Source organism: Centruroides sculpturatus, unplaced genomic scaffold (genome assembly GCF_000671375.1).
Source record: "Centruroides sculpturatus isolate CEXI.00-Female unplaced genomic scaffold, Cexi_2.0 scaffold996, whole genome shotgun sequence".
NCBI classification, from domain to species: domain Eukaryota; kingdom Metazoa; phylum Arthropoda; class Arachnida; order Scorpiones; family Buthidae; genus Centruroides; species Centruroides sculpturatus.
The window spans coordinates 172,987-194,711 of NW_019385236.1; the positions used below are offsets into that span (position 1 = coordinate 172,987).

General features: G+C 33.9%; 3 protein-coding genes across 5 annotated transcripts; 1 reads left to right on the top strand and 2 right to left on the bottom strand.

Annotated features, from left to right (window-relative positions):
- Positions 1–956: 956 nt before the first annotated feature.
- LOC111636542 (major facilitator superfamily domain-containing protein 6-like) lies at positions 957–6,023 on the bottom strand. The gene is made up of 5 exons (XM_023381825.1): positions 4,966–6,023; positions 4,028–4,118; positions 2,612–3,952; positions 1,370–1,531; positions 957–1,282 (listed from the first exon to the last, which is right to left on the bottom strand). Exons 1-5 carry the CDS (start codon positions 5,113–5,115, stop codon positions 1,095–1,097), a joined length of 1,932 nt encoding a protein of 643 aa, XP_023237593.1. The 5' UTR covers positions 5,116–6,023; the 3' UTR covers positions 957–1,094.
- A 3,830-nt stretch (positions 6,024–9,853) lies between these two features.
- Positions 9,854–14,986, top strand: LOC111636540 (ankyrin-1-like). Of its 3 annotated transcripts, XM_023381821.1 has the most exons (3): positions 9,854–9,960; positions 10,271–11,564; positions 13,292–14,986. In XM_023381821.1, the coding sequence occupies exon 3, from the start codon at positions 13,302–13,304 to the stop codon at positions 14,706–14,708; it is 1,407 nt and encodes a 468-aa protein (XP_023237589.1). In that variant the 5' UTR covers positions 9,854–9,960; positions 10,271–11,564; positions 13,292–13,301; the 3' UTR covers positions 14,709–14,986. The 3 variants fall into 3 exon arrangements, with proteins under 3 accessions (XP_023237589.1, XP_023237590.1, XP_023237591.1); XM_023381822.1 differs by lacking the exons at positions 9,854–9,960; positions 10,271–11,564 and adding an exon at positions 11,745–12,712; XM_023381823.1 differs by lacking the exons at positions 9,854–9,960; positions 10,271–11,564 and adding an exon at positions 12,721–12,870.
- On the bottom strand, positions 14,863–19,918 carry LOC111636534 (major facilitator superfamily domain-containing protein 6-like). Its single transcript, XM_023381815.1, has 7 exons — positions 19,141–19,918; positions 18,700–18,927; positions 17,762–17,852; positions 16,346–17,686; positions 15,105–15,266; positions 14,986–15,017; positions 14,863–14,880 (listed from the first exon to the last, which is right to left on the bottom strand). Exons 2-7 carry the CDS (start codon positions 18,847–18,849, stop codon positions 14,863–14,865), a joined length of 1,794 nt encoding a protein of 597 aa, XP_023237583.1. The 5' UTR covers positions 18,850–18,927; positions 19,141–19,918.
- Between the last annotated feature and the right edge of the window lie 1,807 nt (positions 19,919–21,725).

Sequence of the window (21,725 nt, forward strand, 5' to 3'; positions counted from 1 at the left end):
TTCTAAATAGGATTTTTGTTATAGTTTTATTGTATTGTTTCTCTCATCATTGTAAAATTTAGTTGTTTGAATAAGTGATAATGGATTTTCAATAAAAATAATTCTCTTGAATATTTGTTCTCAGTGATGCTTAAAATGTAAAAAAAAAAAGAAAAAAAAAACTAAAGTTTATTATTAAATCTAATTCACATCCAAACAAGTATTTAAACAATAATCACAAATATATAATATTGGTCATCGTACACAGGTTCACCGCTTATTTTCCGGCATCCAAAGGCACTTAAAATTCTCGTAACTGCCAGACTAACTTGCCGAATGGCTACACGTGGTATTGCGCATAGCGCGCATTTGCTCAAATTGTCTACATTGTTGTTATTGGCGATCTTTTTATCTATTCTCTTGAATAGCTGTAGCCGTGTTTGTAAAAAAGATGCAGGCGTCAATGATATTAAGCATAAATATCAGTCCGCATTCAATATATGCTTAAGTTTCCAACATAATGCTTTACAGATATGGGAGATGTACCGGTATAATTAGTGGTCTGGAATGCAAGATTTTGAAATCAGTTATGGCAGAAAAATTGGTGGTTGACCTGTACCACTATACATTACATACAGATAACAATAATATATTTAAAAAAATAATAAAGTATCACAAAAAAAATCTATTTTGTAGTCATTAAATTCAATGATAAATGACAAATATATCATGTATACATTTGAACTTGTCACTAGTTTCTATTAGTTATAAAACAAGCTTCCTGTTTTTAAATTTTAAACTTGATTATTGTTAAAGATTACAAAATACTGTTTCATAATCGATAAGTTCAATTATCACTGACAAACCCGAATATAAATGTAATACGTATATTACTTGAAATTATCATTGATTACTATTAATTATGAAATAATTTGCCAGTATTAAATTTGAAGATTTATTGACAATTTCATCACTTATATGTTTTTAAGCTATATAAATAGTTTTAAAAATGTTATTACAATGTTACAATCATTTTTTTTTTATTATTATAAAATATCACATGTTTGGATAATCAAATTTGATAATTTTTTTGTGACCGAACACGACGGCACGATCTATAGATCGGTGCTCTCGAACGCCAAATTATTTTTTCCCGTATTTTTCTGATTGACTTTATCTAAAGAATTTTTTTCTATATGAGAATCAGATTGTTTTTCCAGTGACTTTTTCTCCTCTGTTATAATGTTAGCTAGTGCTAATGATACATCTTTTCCTAATTTAGTTTTCTCGTGTTCTGTCTCCTCTGCAAAATATATATCAAGTATTTATATAGTAAACATAATAAATTTAATAAAAATAACATTCTGATTATGAAATTTATTAACTTTACCTTTGGGTTTATCTTTTTGATGATTCTTTGCAAACCATATTTTATAAATTAAAAGGTACAATGCACCCATAGTTGCACACGACGCAGCAAATATTTGATATGTTTTTCTTGTTCCAAATTGTTCCATTAAAAATCCTCCTATTACACTTCCTAATGCTCGACCTGATTAAATTAAAATTTTTAAATATAAATATACAAATTACTATTACACTAATTTTCGTAAGTTAGGGAGCAAGATAACTCAAGAAATTTCTAAATATTTTCATTATTATTTACAACTTAACATAAAATTATTCTAAATCTTTATGATTTAAACCCTAGTTGAGATTGCCGGATGATTTGGATAGTTCTGTATTGGAAAGAGATTTCAATACACAAATTTAGTATCCCAAAAATTAGTGGGAAGACCTTATATCACTACTGTAAGGATAACTGATATTTACAGTCGAAGGACACGATAGCAGTTTACAATCTCCTCACAATTGAGAAAAAAAAAAGCATTGTCTTGACTTTACTGCAGCTCTGTCATGCATTTTTGGTCTGGGAGAGTTTGGGATATGCCACTGAATACTGGACCTTAGTTTTGGGATCACACCCATAAAGTTTTTGATAAAATTGAATGCGAATCATTGCTTGATGGTTTCAGACATCGTCACGCAACACATTCTGCGATGAACACCTGCATCAAAGCAAAAACAAACAGCTACTATGGAAGAATATTTAGAGCAGGCGAGTTCGGAGTAAATCTGTGCAAAACTATTTCATACTGTGTTGTGCATTTCCTTACTTATAAATCTAGTCTAAATCTTGTGTATTGGAAACATTGTTATTATTAAGTGTTTGCACTCTACATTGACTTAATTTTACTACATTATTTTAAACATATATTATTATTACTATATTGTATAATTTCTCTTTTTTTGTTGTAAACATAATATAAATTTAATTAGAAATTTTTGTATAAGTTGAGAACTTATTTTATAGCTGTAAATGTATACATTATTTAAGCATAACTTTTCTAAAAATAATTATTCGAGTATAGATTTTCGTCACTTTTGTTATTGAAGTCCATTATAACAAATGTAAACTATCATTATAATTACTCTTAATTTTATAATCCATAAGTTTCATATGTTTTGTTTACTTAACACCATTATATTTTAAAGAAATCTTTTAAATTCATTTGTATAACTAGCACATTATTATATGAAATTTATGAGTATTTCTTCACTATATACTTACCAACAGAAAAATGTAATGAAGCCCACGTTGCCTGCATAGTTGCAACTAATTCATTTCCAGCCAGCAGATTGGCATAAGTCGTTAAAGTTATCATCATAAGTCCCATAGTTATACACTCCAGGGCTTCGAGTCCTAATGCTTCGTAAGGTGTTTCTATGAATGAATATCCGATAAACCTCCCACAATACACTATCAGTCCGAACACTATTAATGGCACGTGACCCAATTTTCTAGCCAGTGCTCCGGCGATAAGTGTTACGGGTATGCCAGAGACTGCACCCACTGTAAAAGTCAGCCCCATTAAGGACTTACTGGCACCCAAACCTTCCATGAACCAGAGGAAGAAAGTCTCCAGAAAACCCCAACAGCTTCCTATAAAAGTACAATAAAAGAGGAGTGTGTCGACTTCTACATTCTTTAATAGTTTACCCAAGTTTTTCCACACGTGTAAAGTAGGAGGCTTGACGTCCAAACTGACAATTAACGCTATAATTGCCATTAAAACTTTCATTCCGCCATATATATAGAAGCACGGTGCATAGACTTGTACGTCACCTTTTTGCAGTTGATCCATAATTATCCCAGTTATGGGTGGAACTACACAGACTGCAACAGATGCCCAGAGACGTTGAAAACCGTAATCCGAATCAACTTTATCTAAAATAGTCAAAATAGCTGCTTTTAATAAACTCATTTCTGTAGCTATAATCACAAATAATCCCACTCTTATTAACAGATAGGACCAAAAGGTAATTGCCTTTGATTTAGTGTCCACTATGGTATTGTTTCTAATTTGTAAACATTCCACACCACACAAAGTCCAATTACTGTTAACTGAACATGTAATCATGTTATAAGTGTTGTTGTTAAAAAAGAATTCTCTATCCACACTCCGGTTAGAAATACCAAAATCAAAATTGGCATCAGAAATACAAACTTTCCTAGTAGAACTGACAAAGCATAAGTTGAAACTCGTCGAATTATGGTGTCTGCAAGACATTTTGCATCCGACAAATGTCTCTTCGTCGTCCAGGTGATCCACTGATAACAGAGGTCTTTCATATTCGGTAAAATTGCAGGCCAAGAAAATTTCTTTGCTGGGTAAAGTTATAGTCTCGACTGCTGGCACCAGCATGAAAAGCTGAGAGACTACAGCGCACAGAATTAGCGAAATGCTCAACATTATTTTAAAGTTTCCTATCTTGTCAGCTAGAAGACCAACAAGAGGAGTCGCAATCAGCGTGGCAACCGGAGAGACGGCGAACTGAATGCCAATATCGGTAACACTTATCCCGAGATACTTCATGTGTAAAGTTATAAAAGGATATAGAGCCATGTCACCTGTAAGTAGAATACATCCATTAAGTTAATTACATCATTATATTGTAAACAAATAAATAAAGTAACAATACCCACCTGCAGCCTGAAGAAATAGCAACAGTTTGATTGGTAACAACTGTTTATTTTTTAAATCTTGAAAGAATGTTAGAGGCATCTTTAAATTTCTCTAAACAAAAAAGATATTTCTTGTTAATAAAGACATTACTTCTGTGTAATATAATAGTAGGATATTTCACAAAAGGTATCTAATTCTACTTTCTCCTATACCATGTTTGAAATTTCAGTATGAGATTAATTTTTCCAACTTGCAATCTCCATACACAGGCAAAGGATTCACCTTATTATGCAGTCAATGTCACATATAATAATAAATGTGAGGGCCATTAAACTGAGTGGCATTTCATGTGCACATTACAAGTGTGTCCCTTCCAATGAATCTGTTTAAAACTGCCAGTAAATTACAGCTTAATCTCTTGATCAAATTAATTAACAATACTTTAATGAACATAAACACGTTCGTCAGAGCTGCTGTAAGTGTTCTTCTGCATTAATTGACAATTTAGTGAATAGAGAACAGCTGCTTTAACAGGTGAACAATTAAAGTACTGCAAACTAATCCATATTTTATTCACTAATAAATATTCACAGGGTATTCGGAATTCAATTTCTGCCTCACTATAGAAGAAATAGCGTGACAATCCGCGAATACAATATCCATTGTTGAACATTTTCCTCTGTATATACAAGAAATTAAGTGATTTATATACCATAGAAGATTACTCGTACTCATTTATCCTTGAGAAAAAATCATGTCGCGGTATCTAGATCCGTGATAAAGTACAAAAAAACACTAGAAAAGATTGAAAATAGAGTGATAAAAGAGGTCGAATCGACAGGACTTTTTAAAAAATTAAAATCGATTTCCAATTAAATTAGCAAAATTTAAGCATATTTGAATGTTAATTAGTGGATTAGTTCAAGGTTTGTTTACTAAAGTACACGCAATTTCTTACCTTTGACCCCTGTGGCTTGCAAAGTTGGAGAGTCTGGATGCAGCTGCAACAACCAACCAGTTGAATATGACGTAACCGGTACCCGATGACGTTCTGTAGGAAGTCTTTATTTTTTTGTTTGACGTGTATAGTGTACTGTACATCGAACATACAAGTGTATAGCTTTCAATGCTGGTTTATATACAATTGTATATAGGTGAGGTATCATATATTCAATCCCGAATACTTCTACGGATATAAAATTTCAATAGAATAACAATTTGAATAACAATAACGACTTCCCGTGTCACCATACGCAGTGTTTTATAATTAGTTAGATGATAAATTTTTATAATTAAGTTAATAAATAAGTTGCATGAACTTTTTAATGTACTGTACCTTAAATCTAACAACGCAACGGTTACTGTACTACTGTAATTATAAGGCCTATACTGTACTTACTCTCTGCACGTCAGATACATTAAATGACAATTTTAGCAGCTAGAAAACAAGTCGAACTGCCATTTTTTTTAGTTGCCAACGTTTAAAAATGACTCCATTAACTCCGACTTCCTGTAACATTCGATAAATTCCGCTAAAGAAAGTTCCTGTAGGTTAATTTCCTCTCGGTTTTCATTCAGGAAGGTGTCCAGTGTTTTTAGGTTAACTTCGATGCTGCTGCTGCTGCAACTCTCCTTTATGTACATTCTGACCCTTTAATAATCGTATGAACTTTCAACTTATTTACGTAATCTGTTCAGAGTAACTCTACGTCACGTAGCGATGACCATTATAAAAATGGCGTCGTTTGAATTTTTTTTTATCACGTGTCTATTGATAACGCGTTAATGAAATTGTTTATGCTTAAGGGATGTTCGGTCGATGGAATTTGCGTTTATTCGACGTCATTAATTCGATATATCAGAAATTTTTCTTGATCTGTGATGATGTAAACCGGTTCTTAATTGTGTGTAATAGAGCCAAAACGCTGGAAGTTTCAGTGACCGATCGCTTATACAATGCGAAAAAAACTAGTTTTGTTGCAGTGTAATTAGAATTTGAACCATAAAATCCTTCTGTTGAAATACTAAAAGGAAAAATTACGTATCGAGTTACTAAAATTAATGTCAATTTGCGTTTAGTTTACGTGTCTCAATTGTTTTACGTACTCTCGAGGATCATTTCGGCTTTGTGTTCACGTGATTACGTATTACTTGGTATTCTGTTCGAGCAAAGTTGTTTTAAAATTGGAATATATTTTAAAATAGGTATAGGTACCAAACACGTGTCTATTATTTTATATTTATTTTTCTTTTTTTATTTATAGAAAATTTTTTATAATAAACACTCCTGCCTCCAGAGGGCGAGGTGCAACTCTGATATATTTAGATCGTCTACACTCGGTAGTAGTAATTTTTTTTTGTTAATGTTTTTTCTCGTAAATTTAGGTTTAACGAAATTTATATTTTATTAAAACATTAAAATTTAAGATCAAAAGCATATTAAAATTATTAAGCACGTGCAAGGGTGTTATAATCGCAAAATCGACATAGTACGATCGTAGCGTCATCTGATGTCGAAAATTCGAAATATTCGTGACGACTGCGTATATAACTACGATACTGTTTTATTTTTTTTCCTTTGTATCTATCTGTTCGTTGAGTATGTTAAATGTATTTTCCGCCGCGACATTGTGCCAAGAAAAAAAAACGTAGCACGGTTGGCATTGTTTTCATGTTTAGCTGCTACTCATCACGTGAAAATAGATTAAAAAAACAACAAATACAGTTATTTTTTCCGACATACACACGAAGAGTTATGGCCGTAAAATTTCATCTAGTTACTTTTCTACGCGCGGGATAAATAAATAAATCTCTGATTTAAAGTATTAAACACGCGTTAGAATATTTTAATGGCTCTCATTCGAGCTTTTAGTTGTAACAGAAATGGAATTATTTTCGGTTTAAACGTCTAAAAAAATTTTTTTCGGAGCGACTTTAAACCTTATTACTCCACTCAAAAGTGCAATAATACATCCTACACGCGATTGCAACGTGTGTAGGATGTAACGTTTATTGCTTAAACTAGGCGAAAGATGGTAATTGCTAGACAGCTGATGTTGAAATTACTCGACATATCAGTTTGTAAACATCCCTATAGGAAATCTACTAATAATAAATTGTATAACATTTATTTTATATTTCGAAGGACAGAATTCATCTGTATTTTTACTATTTGGTTAGTTCATTTATAATAATAATAATAATAATAATACTCTAATTTTAGAAATGCGACTTCGTATAAATTGTTAATCAAATCGATTCTTATTGGGCTACATTAAGGCTAATTAATTAATTAAGTTATTAAGCAATTTGGCTAGAGGTAGACGATTAAGTCGCCATCTCGTGTTAAATTTAATAATTGCTTGTATCTCTTATTAGATATGAATTAATGTCTTTCCATGCCCTGTGGAATGGGGCATATATAATTATGAATGTCGTACATAAAGTTTTACATGGAACTTACTATTTATTATGAAAAATAAGAGAATATATATATATATATATATACACACTGCAGTACACAGATACACCGTTTACTTGTATACAATGGCTCAAAAGTCATTCAAACGTGTTTTGTTTCTGTGTTCCGGCTGTTTATATGTATTAAATAAGAAGTATTTTATTATGGAACAATTTTAAGTAGTAAAGTATTTGAATTAGCAAGTCGTTGCAACGGTTAATTGACTTTTGAGCCACCTTGTATATATATAAATATATATTTATATAACGTTGAGATTATTATTATTATTATTGACAGAAATTAATTGTGTAAAGCAAACTTCGAAGTCTTTTTTGAGAAGTTTAAAGTCGTCAGCAGAAAAATTAACACACACTTAATATAGGATTTATATAATATGGGTGCCATTCGGGGGGGACCAGGTTACATATAACCTGTCATTTTCCGGACAATGTTACTCAATTACCTTAGAATTACTTTAATTAGGAAAGTTAAAACTTTGGTATCAGAGAAGTGCTGCACACTGTAAGCACTCCATCCCCCGGATACGCCTCTGACACTTCGTTTTTAATAAAATTACGGTAATTTTATATGATTATATTATTATAACAATATATGTCACGTTGCCAAGTATTGTGGAAACAGCTCTGAAGTACTAGAATAACAACTTTTATTAACTTAATGTATTCTAAAATAAATTTTCTATGAAATACACGCTTTATTGAAATCGATTCTGTAGAAATGTTGACAAATTCGAAACTCTGTAACATAATATTTTACATAACTGGATAGATTTTGTCCTTGCACTTTCCTCACCTTTCGTCCTCGACCCTAATTACATAACATTAATATTCTTTCCGCGGTTTATAGTTTAAATACCAGTCGATCCCCCTATAACACTGTTGATAATTCCGTTTTATATGAATTCCATGTTGTACGAGTCACTTAAATTTTACAAATACGTGTGCTCGGCTGTGAACGGCTCACGTATTTGTAAAATTTAAGAGACTCTACAATATGAAATTCATATAAAACGGAATTATCAACAGTTTTATAGGGGGTCGACTGTACTGCCAAACCTCGATATAGCGCGCCCACCATTTTGATAAAACCGATGAACACTGGTGACTGGCCACGTGGAGTTTACCGGGTTTTCTTCACGTTTCTAACATCTAAATAGGGGCAAATTTCCTGGAAAAGTCCTGCCGGGAGGAATCTCCTCGTCAGATCTACGTAACCAAATCTCGATTTAGCGCCAATTACTCGTGTGAATGACTCAAACTCATAAATGTAAAATAAAGGGTATGCCTCCTATGGGGACAGTCTCTAGGTGTTAAAATTAATTATTAAATAATAAATAAAATTATTGACTTTTTTTGTGGGGAGGCCGAAAAACCGATCTGGCATTCAAGGAAGAAGAAAGATGAGGTCATCACCTCACGTTGTTACGTTATAAAAAAAAATTCTTATACAATACTGTATTACTATTAATGCTCTCGTATTATTCCTCCTAAAAAATATAGTCGCCATTTTGGCATATGCCTAACGATCCTGAAGGCTGTTTTACGCTGTGTTCTCTTTCTTATGTAGTAATTACAGTTATTATACAAATACTTTACATAATTTTTTGCAGCCGGATGGCCTAGCAGTTAGGGTGGCAGCCTACCTGTCTGAGGGACCCGAGATCGAAAAACCCCAAGAATATTTTGGGGAGTGGTCCATCCAGATATATCTGTCCCGGTGTGCCTAGCGGAACCCATAATGCGCTTGCCGAAGAGGCCCTTACAGTGCACACAGGACGGAAAGAATAACAAATTGAAAAAAAAATACCTGATCTGGTGTAAAATCAAACAGTAAAGTCGTTTACTAATACAGTTAAAATCTGATAGAAGCGATTTTTATTACCCGATATTAAATAGCAATAACGAGAATCAAATTAAAGTTAAATAATACCGCTCCTGTTCTTTTGATACCGTTGTTCTTGACCTTTATTTTCTAAGTAATGTCATCCGTAATGATTATTTTAAGAACGCGTTTCCTTTGTGTATGCAATTTGATGTACTTTTAGTACGATTCTCCTTAAAAATATGGAAAGAAATTTAATATTTTAGTGTATTTTTTAGTTTAATAAGAGATTTTTTTCCATACGTTTTTATTTAAGATCGAAGCGAAGTCGTTAACCGATCTTATTTAGCTCGATCCCTTTGATTATACTTCGAATGGCGAGTTTAAAAATGGATATAATTCCAACTGTGTAAGGTGAGTAACCTTATCCTGGCAGCTGCAGGTAAATGACTGAATCAGTCATTGTTTTCTTTTACGAAAATTCATTAAACTAGGAATACTTATTTTATTTTTATTATTATTTTTTTTTAAATTTAAGAATATCCATCTTTTGACACCAGGAGGTGTATGAGGAATATATTGAGTCCGAACGATTTAATTGGTCAGTTTAAAAATTTGAAAAATTCGAATATAAATCGCTCAACTTATTCGGTAATAATTACATTTTATATAATTTTAATTACTAATTTAAAAATAAAAAATAAAACAATTTGTTTTCTTATGTTAAAAATAAAGCATTTATCACGAGAGAGGTATGTAAAAAGTATTATTAATAATTCGTACGAAATGCGCATGTACCACATTAAATAAATATTATTGGCTGATTTAAAAATTTAAATATTTAAAATGAACAATATGCGCATTTATTGGCTTGTTATTGTTTATTGTTTAAGCAGAATTTTTCGATCAGCTGATGTATTCTTTACTGCGTCACTTTCTCTTAATTGTTTGGTTTTTCTAGACAGGTTGATGGCACCGGGCCAGTTCCCAATTCGCAACACTGCAAGTCAGCTGGTACGAGAAAATGTCGTTGAACTAGCAACTGTTATAGAAGGCATTAAACAATAAGAATTTTTATAGGGCCAATGGCACTTCATTTATCTTTCTTTAAACGGATATTTCATCTTGTAATAAAGTCATCGTGGGCATATTAATATTTGTAAACTCTCGGGTTTGGCCATTTTTTTTAATGATTTCTCAATGAAGCAGTCGATATATTTCTACATAATATATTATATATAAATGCGCATTTAGATAATTATGAAGGGATATATGTAACAGGGAGTAATTTACTGCAGAATTTATGAAATGCAATTATTTTATTGCTTAAAAAATTGAATAAAGCCCCAGTAAGTGCGTTCACACGATGAATTCTTTCGTGAATTACGTCGCTAACCTCAATTGTATATTATCTGTTAGACAATCTGCAAACGCTATCGAACAACGCCAAAGAAGAACAAGGAAAAGAATTTGGTTCAAATTAAGCTGAGGATTCGAACCCGGATTCAACACGATTGTAGAGAATCAATTAGTTTTTATCGAAGAAATATTAGCCAACGAATTCCTTTATTTAACAAGAATTAAAGGCTTAAAATGATGTTATAAAGCACGATAAAAATAATGTAAAAAAATATCAAGCAATATGGCTGCATTCAGTAAATAATACACGCCATTAAGATAATGTTTTGTATGCAATAAAGCGATATTTTGTAAGGTTTAATTAATTAACTAATACGTAAATAATATAATATAATTGGCAGAGACGGTAGACTTTTTTTTAATATTGTTGAAATTATTTGTATTTAGTCCAGCACGCGCTTTCGTAAACAATAAATATACCAATCGCAGCTACTCGAATCACGTGATCTAGTACACCCCCCTAGGTCCTCATACTCCGCCGCTCTCGCTGTTAATACTATTATTACGTGTAAAATTAACATAAATAAACAGTTTGAATTTTATTTTTCTATTTATATCGTCAATTATGTAATCGACGGCGATATTATATCGCCGATACAAACTTAATTCTAAACTCTGCCAAGCTGACAAAGAAAGACGTCAACCGACTGCGTCATCCAGTCGGTGGCATAAAGAGGGCGCCCATCTCTGCCGATCACGTGCTTTTTTTGTTGAGGATATCCTCAAGCCACTCATCTACGCATCTTCAGTTTTCTTTCAAGTCTCAAACTCGTTTGACTTAACCAATTTTCAACTCTACATCTTGTTACATACAAAAGGAGGGATCATAAACTCGGGTAAGTAACAAATTGCATTCACCCTCTTCCTTCTTTGTGTACGTTTCCTGCGAATTTTCCCATTAATTTAATCATGGAGGAGAAAAAAAATAACGCTCCACGCATTCATTTACGCATTGTGTCCGTTTCGGATCACGCTCTGTTTTTTTTTTTTGTTTTGTTTTTTAATAACTAATTCGCCATAAGGGGGGAAAAAGACGGAAGTGACGTATGGAAAACAAACTTGCTTTCCGTTTGTTGCCCGTTGTTGGGAAATCCCGTTCAGAAATAACTGTTCGACACTACGTAGCAGCGGCCGAATGGCATTTTGCCCGTTCTAAAGGATAACGTCTCGGTTATTTTTATAACTCGACACTTCAATGTCAGATGGCTTCCGTCTATCTCTTTAAGAATAACTTTGGTTCATATTGTTATGCATACGAACACGTATAAAATTCGATATTATACGTGAAAATCGTCTCGGTATCCGAGTGCCAAAGGTTCTCGGAGATGGCCCACAACGTAAAGAATCATTCTCAAACACAGATCACTAACACTAACGCATTGTTAATTAATTAGGTGTCTTAATGCTCTGGTGTGTAATACACCGAGTAATGCGTAATCTTCTTCCTTACATTTTACCTCGAGACGTGTCTTAACGCTAAGCAATAGAAGTAATTAACACACCAGCTTTTATGTTGTGTGTCACACACACTAACACTTGCTGTGAGTTATAGTAAATATCGTGTTACGTTTACTTTTCCCGACGTGCTAACAACACCTTGAGATTTATATTAACATCTAAACTTGTGTTCTTCTGTCTCATTTTCGTATTGTATTATATTTCTAACAGAACAATGCGCGTGTTTTCAATTGTATTTTGTATATTATATCAATATTGTTATATTAAGCATTAGCTGGGTATTGTTGCCTGTGTTTCTACGATAAGGTAGCGCACGTATTACCATCGTGCGAAGCGGAGTTACTCTAAAATAGTACAGTTCTTTGTTAACTCGCTCAAGGATCCCGTAGCACGTGAACAACGTTTTTCTAGATTGACAATGTTGACGTACACATCCGGATGTGTTTATTTACAAGTGTTTTTGTCGCGTTGCGTAGAAGCACGTTCTATATTTAGAATCGACTGAGAATGTCAGCGCTTGAAGAAGGTAAAAGCCGACTTCCCGTAACAGAAACTACTTCGAGGTTAAGTCCTATTAATGGGACATGTTTCCCCGTTATCGAAGATTTACTACGTCACAGCTTTGTTTTCGAATTTAACGAACTGCGCCGTTACGAAGCTTTGATATTTAGAGGCAAGATGGCGGTACGCACCTTAGTATAACTTTTAAAAAAATCGAAAATATAAAAATGGAGAATTAATATTAATGAATAAGAAAGTAAAGCGACTCGTATATATATAATATATATATTTTTTTTTTAAGCGAAAGTTTCTTTCTAAATATAATTTTCAGACATGGTCCAAAACGTAAATGAATATTGGAGTGTTTTATAGCCGCGTGTAGTTGGAGATTTGTAGAAGTGTGCAAAGTCAGATTAGTTTTTCTGCGAACGTAAACAAGTAAATTTAATACATGTACACGGTAGACGATACATCAACAAGTCGTCCCTACTTACAACGTACATATTCCACGGCAAAAGCCAAATCGCCCGCTAAATATAGCCGTTAAGGGAGGGAGGGCAATAAATATAACATATTTAAACGTATTTTCTCATTGTTTTCGCAGATCCACCAACATGCCATCAGTGCCCTGTTTACAAACGCTGCAGAGAGAGTTGGCAGACAGCATCATCCGATGCGCATCGCTGGACGATATCCGCATTCTCTTGGCCTGTGGTGCAAAAGTGAACGAGCCGGTTACTCAAGGGCTTCGTCCTTTACACTACGCAGCTTATCAACAATACAAAGAAGCCGTTAATTTATTGCTGGTTAGAGGGAGCGACCCGGATGCCATGGACGAGGTCGGCTACACAGCTCTGCACCTCTGCGCGGAGCGAGGATACATCGACTTGATTTACCTATTGGTTAAACACGGAGCACGCGTGTGCTTTACGGAAATGACTGCCGACGAAAAGAGCCTGGGCAATCCTCCGCGCGTCAGTCTGGCAGACGAACCTCTCCGACTGGCAATTAAGAATAGCCATTACGAATGTGCCGAGATGCTTCTAAAGAATGGTGCAGATCCCAACGCGCGCTATTTCTTGGGTGCGGAGATCAATCTAATTAGCCCCTTAAATATCAAATTTTTGGAATTGTTATTGAGACACGGTGCCGATCCCGATTCACGCGACAGATCCGGTCTGACTCCGCTGATGAAGGCGTGCAGGCATCCTCAGGGTCTTCAGGCTGCTAAAATGCTGATAGATTACGGGGCGGATGTTAATGCCATGACCCCCGAGAGACACGACAATCGCACCGTACTTCACTATGCCGTGTTGAGTGGCAACCTGGAAACGGTCAAGTTGGTACTTAGTCGGGGAGCACGAGTCATCTTTCCCTCTGACTATCAAAAACCGACACCGTTAGATTTCGCCATCCTCAGGGACAACGTGGAGATGGTGAAGTTGCTCATCGATGCCGGAGCAGACGTAAACACGGGATCGCCCATAATCGGTTGCCCTCTTCACATAGCCCTCTCGGAAAAGGTGGAAAACAAGAAAGACATCACGCGCCTATTGCTGGATAGCGGTGCGGATCCGAACGCCATCACCCTATCGGAACAGGGTCCACTACTCAAACCACCCATGGGAGAATACTTCAATTCCGTAGATAATCCCGAAGTATATCTCTTACGTCTTCTTCTCAGGTACGGTGCCCGCGTCGTGGTCAAACCTCAGCTACAACATCCTCTTGGAATCCTGAAAACACTCCATCGCCTTCATCCTCATCAAGTACCCGACGTTCTGAGAGTGGTATTGGATGCTGCGGAATCTTTCAGCATACCAGCCATACGTCGCTCTCTTATACTTTCCGAAGAGCAAAGGAACTTGCTACTACAACACGCCACAACTCCCATACCTCTGAAGCACGTCTTGCGCCTATACATTCGCCAATTATTCGGTATAGGTCCCATCTTAGCCAAAAGAATCCATCAGTTGCCGATTCCTAAATTTATTCAAATGTATTTATTATACGATATATAGCCTTAGCTTAATTGCACCTCTTGCAATAATTAAAGTTTCATTCCCGCATGATGCATATGCCATGGATGGCACTTCGTCTTAGTTGGGAATTCGGGCCCTGCCAACCTCGGCCTTAGGTTCTTACAATTAAAAAAAAAATCTTCCAGATGCGACGTTAATGGTTACCACCCTTCTACGCCAGCATGCAACCGAATGCGTGAAATAGGCCTAGTGATGGGGTTCACGTATCGAATTTTTAATTTTTTTTTTTGTATTTTTTTTATGTATATGTATGCACTATATATATATANTTCTCGTGTTCTGTCTCCTCTGCAAAATATATATCAAGTATTTATATAGTAAACATAATAAATTTAATAAAAATAACATTCTGATTATGAAATTTATTAACTTTACCTTTGGGTTTATCTTTTTGATGATTCTTTGCAAACCATATTTTATAAATTAAAAGGTACAATGCACCCATAGTTGCACACGACGCAGCAAATATTTGATATGTTTTTCTTGTTCCAAATTGTTCCATTAAAAATCCTCCTATTACACTTCCTAATGCTCGACCTGATTAAATTAAAATTTTTAAATATAAATATACAAATTACTATTACACTAATTTTCGTAAGTTAGGGAGCAAGATAACTCAAGAAATTTCTAAATATTTTCATTATTATTTACAACTTAACATAAAATTATTCTAAATCTTTATGATTTAAACCCTAGTTGAGATTGCCGGATGATTTGGATAGTTCTGTATTGGAAAGAGATTTCAATACACAAATTTAGTATCCCAAAAATTAGTGGGAAGACCTTATATCACTACTGTAAGGATAACTGATATTTACAGTCGAAGGACACGATAGCAGTTTACAATCTCCTCACAATTGAGAAAAAAAAAAGCATTGTCTTGACTTTACTGCAGCTCTGTCATGCATTTTTGGTCTGGGAGAGTTTGGGATATGCCACTGAATACTGGACCTTAGTTTTGGGATCACACCCATAAAGTTTTTGATAAAATTGAATGCGAATCATTGCTTGATGGTTTCAGACATCGTCACGCAACACATTCTGCGATGAACACCTGCATCAAAGCAAAAACAAACAGCTACTATGGAAGAATATTTAGAGCAGGCGAGTTCGGAGTAAATCTGTGCAAAACTATTTCATACTGTGTTGTGCATTTCCTTACTTATAAATCTAGTCTAAATCTTGTGTATTGGAAACATTGTTATTATTAAGTGTTTGCACTCTACATTGACTTAATTTTACTACATTATTTTAAACATATATTATTATTACTATATTGTATAATTTCTCTTTTTTTGTTGTAAACATAATATAAATTTAATTAGAAATTTTTGTATAAGTTGAGAACTTATTTTATAGCTGTAAATGTATACATTATTTAAGCATAACTTTTCTAAAAATAATTATTCGAGTATAGATTTTCGTCACTTTTGTTATTGAAGTCCATTATAACAAATGTAAACTATCATTATAATTACTCTAATTTTATAATCCATAAGTTTCATATGTTTTGTTTACTTAACACCATTATATTTTAAAGAAATCTTTTAAATTCATTTGTATAACTAGCACATTATTATATGAAATTTATGAGTATTTCTTCACTATATACTTACCAACAGAAAAATGTAATGAAGCCCACGTTGCCTGCATAGTTGCAACTAATTCATTTCCAGCCAGCAGATTGGCATAAGTCGTTAAAGTTATCATCATAAGTCCCATAGTTATACACTCCAGGGCTTCGAGTCCTAATGCTTCGTAAGGTGTTTCTATGAATGAATATCCGATAAACCTCCCACAATACACTATCAGTCCGAACACTATTAATGGCACGTGACCCAATTTTCTAGCCAGTGCTCCGGCGATAAGTGTTACGGGTATGCCAGAGACTGCACCCACTGTAAAAGTCAGCCCCATTAAGGACTTACTGGCACCCAAACCTTCCATGAACCAGAGGAAGAAAGTCTCCAGAAAACCCCAACAGCTTCCTATAAAAGTACAATAAAAGAGGAGTGTGTCGACTTCTACATTCTTTAATAGTTTACCCAAGTTTTTCCACACGTGTAAAGTAGGAGGCTTGACGTCCAAACTGACAATTAACGCTATAATTGCCATTAAAACTTTCATTCCGCCATATATATAGAAGCACGGTGCATAGACTTGTACGTCACCTTTTTGCAGTTGATCCATAATTATCCCAGTTATGGGTGGAACTACACAGACTGCAACAGATGCCCAGAGACGTTGAAAACCGTAATCCGAATCAACTTTATCTAAAATAGTCAAAATAGCTGCTTTTAATAAACTCATTTCTGTAGCTATAATCACAAATAATCCCACTCTTATTAACAGATAGGACCAAAAGGTAATTGCCTTTGATTTAGTGTCCACTATGGTATTGTTTCTAATTTGTAAACATTCCACACCACACAAAGTCCAATTACTGTTAACTGAACATGTAATCATGTTATAAGTGTTGTTGTTAAAAAAGAATTCTCTATCCACACTCCGGTTAGAAATACCAAAATCAAAATTGGCATCAGAAATACAAACTTTCCTAGTAGAACTGACAAAGCATAAGTTGAAACTCGTCGAATTATGGTGTCTGCAAGACATTTTGCATCCGACAAATGTCTCTTCGTCGTCCAGGTGATCCACTGATAACAGAGGTCTTTCATATTCGGTAAAATTGCAGGCCAAGAAAATTTCTTTGCTGGGTAAAGTTATAGTCTCGACTGCTGGCACCAGCATGAAAAGCTGAGAGACTACAGCGCACAGAATTAGCGAAATGCTCAACATTATTTTAAAGTTTCCTATCTTGTCAGCTAGAAGACCAACAAGAGGAGTCGCAATCAGCGTGGCAACCGGAGAGACGGCGAACTGAATGCCAATATCGGTAACACTTATCCCGAGATACTTCATGTGTAAAGTTATAAAAGGATATAGAGCCATGTCACCTGTAAGTAGAATACATCCATTAAGTTAATTACATCATTATATTGTAAACAAATAAATAAAGTAACAATACCCACCTGCAGCCTGAAGAAATAGCAACAGTTTGATTGGTAACAACTGTTTATTTTTTAAATCTTGAAAGAATGTTAGAGGCATCTTTAAATTTCTCTAAACAAAAAAGATATTTCTTGTTAATAAAGACATTACTTCTGTGTAATATAATAGTAGGATATTTCACAAAAGGTATCTGATTCTACTTTCTCCTATACCATGTTTGAAATTTCAGTATGAGATTAATTTTTCCAACTTGCAATCTCCATACACAGGCAAAGGATTCACCTTATTATGCAGTCAATGTCACATATAATAATAAATGTGAGGGCCATTAAACTGAGTGGCATTTCATGTGCACATTACAAGTGTGTCCCTTCCAATGAATCTGTTTAAAACTGCCAGTAAATTACAGCTTAATCTCTTGATCAAATTAATTAACAATACTTTAATGAACATAAACACGTTCGTCAGAGCTGCTGTAAGTGTTCTTCTGCATTAATTGACAATTTAGTGAATAGAGAACAGCTGCTTTAACAGGTGAACAATTAAAGTACTGCAAACTAATCCATATTTTATTCACTAATAAATATTCACAGGGTATTCGGAATTCAATTTCTGCCTCACTATAGAAGAAATAGCGTGACAATCCGCGAATACAATATCCATTGTTGAACATTTTCCTCTGTATATACAAGAAATTAAGTGATTTATATACCATAGAAGATTACTCGTACTCATTTATCCTTGAGAAAAAATCATGTCGCGGTATCTAGATCCGTGATAAAGTACAAAAAAACACTAGAAAAGATTGAAAATAGAGTGATAAAAGAGGTCGAATCGACAGGACTTTTTAAAAAATTAAAATCGATTTCCAATTAAATTAGCAAAATTTAAGCATATTTGAATGTTAATTAGTGGATTAGTTCAAGGTTTGTTTACTAAAGTACACGCAATTTCTTACCTTTGACCCCTGTGGCTTGCAAAGTTGGAGAGTCTGGATGCAGCTGCAACAACCAACCAGTTGAATATGACGTAACCGGTACCCGATGACGTTCTGTAGGAAGTCTTTATTTTTTTGTTTGACGTGTATAGTGTACTGTACATCGAACATACAAGTGTATAGCTTTCAATGCTGGTTTATATACAATTGTATATAGGTGAGGTATCATATATTCAATCCCGAATACTTCTACGGATATAAAATTTCAATAGAATAACAATTTGAATAACAATAACGACTTCCCGTGTCACCATACGCAGTGTTTTATAATTAGTTAGATGATAAATTTTTATAATTAAGTTAATAAATAAGTTGCATGAACTTTTTAATGTACTGTACCTTAAATCTAACAACGCAACGGTTACTGTACTACTGTAATTATAAGGCCTATACTGTACTTACTCTCTGCACGTCAGATACATTAAGTGACAATTTTAGCAGCTAGAAAACAAGTCGAACTGCCATTTTTTTTAGTTGCCAACGTTTAAAAATGACTCCATTAACTCCGACTTCCTGTAACATTCGATAAATTCCGCTAAAGAAAGTTCCTGTAGGTTAATTTCCTCTCGGTTTTCATTCAGGAAGGTGTCCAGTGTTTTTAGGTTAACTTCGATGCTGCTGCTGCTGCAACTCTCCTTTATGTACATTCTGACCCTTTAATAATCGTATGAACTTTCAACTTATTTACGTAATCTGTTCAGAGTAACTCTACGTCACGTAGCGATGACCATTATAAAAATGGCGTCATTTGAATTTTTTTTTTGATCACGTGTCTATTGATAACGCGTTAATGAAATTGTTTATGCTTAAGGGATGTTCGGTCGATGGAATTTGCGTTTATTCGACGTCATTAATTCGATATATCAGAAATTTTTCTTGATCTGTGATGATGTAAACCGGTTCTTAATTGTGTGTAATAGAGCCAAAACGCTGGAAGTTTCAGTGACCGATCGCTTATACAATGCGAAAAAAACTAGTTTTGTTGCAGTGTAATTAGAATTTGAACCATAAAATCCTTCTGTTGAAATACTGAAAGGAAAAATTACGTATCGAGTTACTAAAATTAATGCCAATTTGCGTTTAGTTTACGTGTCTCAATTGTTTTACGTACTCTCGAGGATCATTTCGGCTTTGTGTTCACGTGATTACGTATTACTTGGTATTCTGTTCGAGCAAAGTTGTTTTAAAATTGGAATATATTTTAAAATAGGTATAGGTGCCAAACACGTGTCTATTATTTTATATTTATTTTTCTTTTTTTATTTATAGAAAATTTTTTATAATAAACACTCCTGCCTCCAGAGGGCGAGGTGCAACTCTGATATATTTAGATCGTCTACACTCGGTAGTAGTAATTTTTTTTTGTTAATGTTTTTTCTCGTAAATTTAGGTTTAACGAAATTTATATTTTATTAAAACATTAAAATTTAAGATCAAAAGCATATTAAAATTATTAAGCACGTGCAAGGGTGTTATAATCGCAAAATCGACATAGTACGATCGTAGCGTCATCTGATGTCGAAAATTCGAAATATTCGTGACGACTGCGTATATAACTACGATACTGTTTTATTTTTTTTCCTTTGTATCTATCTGTTCGTTGAGTATGTTAAATGTATTTTCCGCCGCGACATTGTGCCAAGAAAAAAAAACGTAGCACGGTTGGCATTGTTTTCATGTTTAGCTGCTACTCATCACGTGAAAATAGATTAAAAAAACAACAAATACAGTTATTTTTTCCGACATACACACGAAGAGTTATGGCCGTAAAATTTCATCTAGTTACTTTTCTACGCGCGGGATAAATAAATAAATCTCTGATTTAAAGTATTAAACACGCGTTAGAATATTTTAATGGCTCTCATTCGAGCTTTTAGTTGTAACAGAAATGGAATTATTTTCGGTTTAAACGTCTAAAAAAATTTTTTTCGGAGCGACTTTAAACCTTATTACTCCACTCAAAAGTGCAATAATACATCCTACACGCGATTGCAACGTGTGTAGGATGTAACGTTTATTGCTTAAACTAGGCGAAAGATGGTAATTGCTAGACAGCTGATGTTGAAATTACTCGACATATCAGTTTGTAAACATCCCTATAGGAAATCTACTAATAATAAATTGTATAACATTTATTTTATATTTCGAAGGACAGAATTCATCTGTATTTTTACTATTTGGTTAGTTCATTTATAATAATAATAATAATAATAATACTCTAATTTTAGAAATGCGACTTCGTATAAATTGNAACTTATCCGTAGGCGTAGAACGGGAGAAGAACCTGTGTCACATCGGGAGAAATCATCTGGCATGTAACTTATCACGCGATTTCGGTTTATCATCCGATTATCCTTTTTCAATTGGCTTCGTTACGTTTATTACGGTATAATTAAAGCACTAGAAGATTAGAATAACTATATTCATTTCATTCCTTTGAATATTGTTATTCTAAAACTTTGGCATGCATAAACATTTTTAAACATACAGTATGCTTACTATACTGTACGCGAACTAAAAGGTTCGCTAACTCTGGACCAAGAGAATTTGTAAATATGAAGTTGTCAAAAAACGAAGCAAATAAACGAATCTAACAACGCACAGAAATATACAGTTCGATGTAACACGAATAAAAGCTGAATGAGGGTAGACAACGTGTCACACAGAGACGACGTCTCCCCTCATTCAGCTCATTCTCCCCTAAATATAGAACGTTACGATGTTACGAAAACATATATTTGTAAATTTAGAAGTTAATACCGAAAAATAAATCGTTGTTGTCAGATATTAACTCGGTTTTAAGTATAGAATGTTACGATGTTACGAAAGCGTAACTATCAAAGTACGTCGAAGTGTAGTCCCAGCTTTTCGAAGTGACAAAACAGTTAATTATGTGTTAATAATAAGACAGTGTTGCTCAGATATATGAATTATATGATTTAATATTGATTTTTACGGTACGAGTGCATCTGTTGAGTGCAGTTTTT